This window comes from Pundamilia nyererei, unplaced genomic scaffold, assembly GCF_000239375.1.
Source record: "Pundamilia nyererei isolate P.nyererei 1_Seehausen unplaced genomic scaffold, PunNye1.0 scaffold00284, whole genome shotgun sequence".
Lineage (NCBI taxonomy): Eukaryota > Metazoa > Chordata > Actinopteri > Cichliformes > Cichlidae > Pundamilia > Pundamilia nyererei.
Window position 1 is genome coordinate 177 of NW_005187685.1, and position 4,563 is coordinate 4,739.

General features: G+C 38.6%; 1 protein-coding gene across 1 annotated transcript in view; it reads left to right on the forward strand.

Moving 5' to 3' along the window:
* Positions 1-269: 269 nt before the first annotated feature.
* Positions 270-4,563, forward strand: part of LOC102209142 (PHD finger protein 14) — a gene marked incomplete at its 5' end in the record, with an annotated part of 40,210 nt that continues 35,916 nt past the window's right edge. The window contains 3 exons of the mRNA XM_005750689.2: positions 270-376; positions 1,891-2,022; positions 3,602-3,752. Coding sequence (XP_005750746.1) covers positions 270-376; positions 1,891-2,022; positions 3,602-3,752 — 390 coding nt within the window. The remainder of the gene's footprint in view (positions 377-1,890; positions 2,023-3,601; positions 3,753-4,563) is intronic.

The window sequence follows — 4,563 nt, forward strand, 5'->3', positions numbered from 1 at the left end:
TTTGGGGGTTGTCTCATTCTTGCCATTCTAGTGCAAATGTTGTTCATTTTCAAAGCATCTGGGAACCCCCTGCTACTTAACTGACTACATCAATATTTCAGAAATTTAACTGACTTGAATACTATGATGAGCTGTGTATTCCTTTTTCAAAGAAAATCTTATTTGTCTTAGTTTTTATAAAATCTACTTCGCAGTGAAGTATAAGTTACTTTTCATGTATATTAAATATTCATCAAACTTTTTGTGTGTGTGTTTCTTTTTTTTGGTAGAAATTAAATACTCCACCAATCTTGAAGGCCCCAAAAGAAAGGAAGCCCAGCAAGAAGGAAGGAGGCACCCAAGGGAAGGCATCTAGTCTGCCAGCGATCCTCTACAGGTAAACACACAATAGCTTTGAGTCATGATGGAGCGAGAAAGGCAAAGGTTAATGAAATGGGTAAAATGTTAGGACGAGGATTGTTTTTTATCCGTCTTCTTCAGTGCTTTGAAGTAGGAGAATTTATCTGAATCTAATGCATTTAACTCAAATAAGTATTTGATACTTGTTCTTGTCATTCTGCCTATGGGCACCGCAGTCATTTTTTATTTTTATTTTTTTGTTCAGTCTTAAAGCTTTAATTCAAGGAGTTAACAAAAGCATTGCATTAATTGGTTTGGAATTGGAGCCATTTTCACTCCTTAGCCATAAAAGGCTAATGAGGTATTGTCGTCACCCTGCCAAGTAGGTGAGCAGGCGGGCAGTGTGGACACCCAAGTTTGCCTCATTCTTGAGTTATCGCATTCACAATCTATAATTTTAAAATTAATATCTACTACTAAAGATTTTGTATGAGTTTGGATTTCAGCGACCTCGACTTTATGATTAAGATGAGAGGTCAGGTTTTCTGAAAATATTGTGATTGCGATAACTCCAGAAGGAAGTTACCTAGAATTTTCAAACTTGTACCATAGGTACAACTGCTAGGAGACTGAGGGGTAAAACTGGCGGCTGCCATTTTCATGTATTCTCAGTCCATATTTTCAATGGCTAAAAATGCAACAGTTGTCTGACAAGCAATTTCATGGTCAGATGAGATCTGTTCCCTGATTATCCACTGACTGATTATGCAAGAAAAACATCTTAAGCCGCTTCCAAGTGTAAGTTGTTCATTTAGTAGCTGTTCCTTGAAAAACCCAGTTTCAGGTCTGAAGACATGTTAATGCAAGTGAAGAAGGACATCATTCTGTTTTAAACCCAAAATCACATTTCTATAAAATACCAAAGATAACAGTCTGACAGACTTCTATAATATAAAACTTCACAGTGATTCCCGAAGAGCTTGAGCTGACAACATGGGATATCTCAGTGTGGATGAAGTGTGCTCATACAATATTTGAGGAAATTGGAGTAGTGCATGTGGAAGTGATGGGTCTAAAAGCTACCTGTAGCTGATAAACAACGTCTGTGAAAGTCTTTAAGAAATGGGAAACAAAAACCTGACATAGGACCCGACAGAAGCATCTGGCCCTTCAGCTGATCCATCAGCTGTTTACTGAAGCCTAATAAGAAAAGGTCTCACTTGATGGGTGTCTGTCAAGAAGCCCTTCTTAAGGAAGGGAAATGGGGAAATGAGGTTACACTTAAATAGCATAACTGGACTGAAAATCCGTGGCAACTGGTGTTACGGAGTGATGAATCAAATTGTTTTCAATATGTACAGAGGAGATCAAAAGCGCGATACATCAGTGAGCATCATCTGTAAAACACGGAGGCTCTTTCCCTCTTTCCTATTGGAATTCATTATACAGTTAGAGAAATTTTGTTATAAAACAAAAATAAAACAAAAAGCAACAACCTTTTCTCATGCTCATTATTTCTCATACTCACTGAAACCTGATGTATTTCTGCAGCTGCGGAATTTGTAAAAAAAACCAGGACCAACATCTGCTTGTACTGTGTGACACATGCAAGCTCTACTACCACCTGGGCTGCCTGGAGCCACCACTAACACGAATGCCCAAGAAGACCAAGAACAGCTATTGGTAAGTTGGGTTTAAGTGGACCCTGAGGCTCTCCCCTAAACACCATGAAAAGTGATCTAATTTGAGCAGCTGACAGCATCCGTTGTTGTGAGTCATATGAGATAAAACTGGCACAAAACAGTCATTAGTGAAAGTCACACATCAACCCCATTTCTCATTTCCTTAAGTGCAATTCAGTTCATTCAATTTTATTTATATAGCACACAACAACAGCTGCCTCAAGCAGCTTTATATTAAAAAGAAGAGTAAAGATCCTACAATAATTCAGAGAAAGCAGAGAGAACCACAATCATATGACCCCCCCCTATGAACAAGCAGTTTGGCCACAGTGGGAAGGTAAAAACTCCCTTTTAACAGGGAGAAACCTCCAGCAGAACCAGGCTCAGGGAGGGGCAGCCATCTGCAGCGACTGGTTGGAGGTGAGGGGAAGAAGACAGGACAAAGACAAGCTGTGGAAGAGAGCCGGAGATTTATAATAACCAGAAGCGGCAAATTTACTGAGACTCTTTACTTAAGCAAAAGTACAAAAATCTGTGTTAAAAAATACTAAACTTTTTTTACTCAGTTAAAAGTGAAAAAGTAAATGGTCTGAAAGTAAAAAAGTAAAAAGTAGCTCTTTGAATGACAATTCTACCTATTCTGTTTTTATGCAAAAGCAATGTAATCTTCTGCAGTATTCATATTTTCGTATTTAACTTTTGAATTAATACTAGTACATTAGAATACAAATGTTATTCAAATCCACATTCTAATTTTAATGTACTCAGCTTGATTCTATTATGTAGAAAACAATGAGTAAAATAATTTTAAAAAATAGCTATTTTCTGTTGCCTACGTTGTAGAGTGTTAGTTTGTCTCCACATCTGAACAGTCAGGGGTTAAAATGACATTCAGCAGGTGGGAAACTAACATCGGTTGTAATGGCTCAGCTTGGAGAAAAGAAGCACCACTCGCAATAATTTTTAATGTGAGCGGGGCAGATTCTTACTGTACAGGCAGATGACCTGCTGCTCTTTTTTTGATTTCCGCAAATGAATTCAACGAGATGTAAGCAGATGTTTCAGAGCTGTCTCAGCTGATTTCCATTTCCTACACTAACAGGGAACTGTATATTGTGTTTATGCTAGCCAGGGGTAGGCAACCTTTTTGATGACGAGTGCCATCTAAAATTTCCTCAGAAGTCAATGTGCCATATAATTGCATTAGCAATAAATTTAATAACGCTCTATATTAACAGTTGCTGTGCTGAGTGGACAGCTCCTGAAGGGTCGGAATGTGGAAATTTCAGCATTGCTTGAAAAAAATGACTGCTAGCAACGTCCCTCTCACCAGTAGACTAAGTGATTTTTAGCCAATTACAAGTTGAATCTGGTAGTTGGGGTTGTTAGCTAAGATACCATCATTAAGAAGCAGCACAACTAATGTGTCTATGCGAGCTAATTTGCGATGTGCACCGCATTGTCTGTTTGTAAACACAATCAACTAATCGTTACATTAAAGACTGAAGATTTAGGTGTATGATTAAAAAAGAAAAAAATTTATTCAATTAAATGAGTCAAGTCGTTTTCAATTTCCTTAGGCAATGCTCTGAGTGTGACCAAGCCAGCAGCGATGAAGCTGATATTGCCATGGAGACGTTACCAGATGGCACCAAGAGGTCCAGGAGGCAGATCAAAGGACCGATCAAATTCATCCCACAGGAGATGTCACCAGAGCCCAAGAAACATCAAGTAAGAGGCACTGTGTGTACTGACACACTGGAACCAGCTCATATTAGCTAAAATGTGTGAAAGGTTTGCATGCTCTATTGTTCCTCCACTCTAATTACAGTGTATCTCATGTTGTCACTGGCTAACTGACACATTCATATTGATTACAAATAATTAACTTGCGTTCCCATTAGTTCCCTCTTCTTCTAAGGTTATCAGTACGTTGCACACGGTGATCTCACCCATGCAATATAAACAGTGTTACTGCATACAAAAAACACACAGGCGTTCTCCTGGTGGAACTCAAAATAATAAAAGAGAAGAAAATGAAATTGAATCAAAAAGTTGTTCCTTTTTGATTCACTGTGTTTGATGAGAAACAAGAGTAGGAAGGTACAAACCCAGTTTGAACAGACTAAACAGATGGGCTTCATAGAGACATGTTTTAAAAGCAGTAGGTCTGTGCTGTTACTCATTAAAATCCTCAGTCTCAGTAATTCTGATCTCTAGCAAAGATAACATTGTTTATGTGTTTTGTGGTTATAAATAGGAATTTAAAAACCAGCATGTCGGCTCAGAAGTACAGTGAGTAATCCAAAGAAACAGAATGTTAAACACTTTTGACTAGGGATGGGTACCGGTGTCCGGTGCCATGATGGCACCAGTTCTGACATAAACGGTAGTAACCAGACCGAAAAGCAGCGCACATTTCGGTGCTTTATTTCGGTGCTTTTTTTTCCTGAGCTGTGATACACTTCTAGCCAATCATTTTACGTTTCCGAGGATAGTAGGCGGGGCCAGGTACGTACGTTCTGTTAGAGCAGAGCTACAA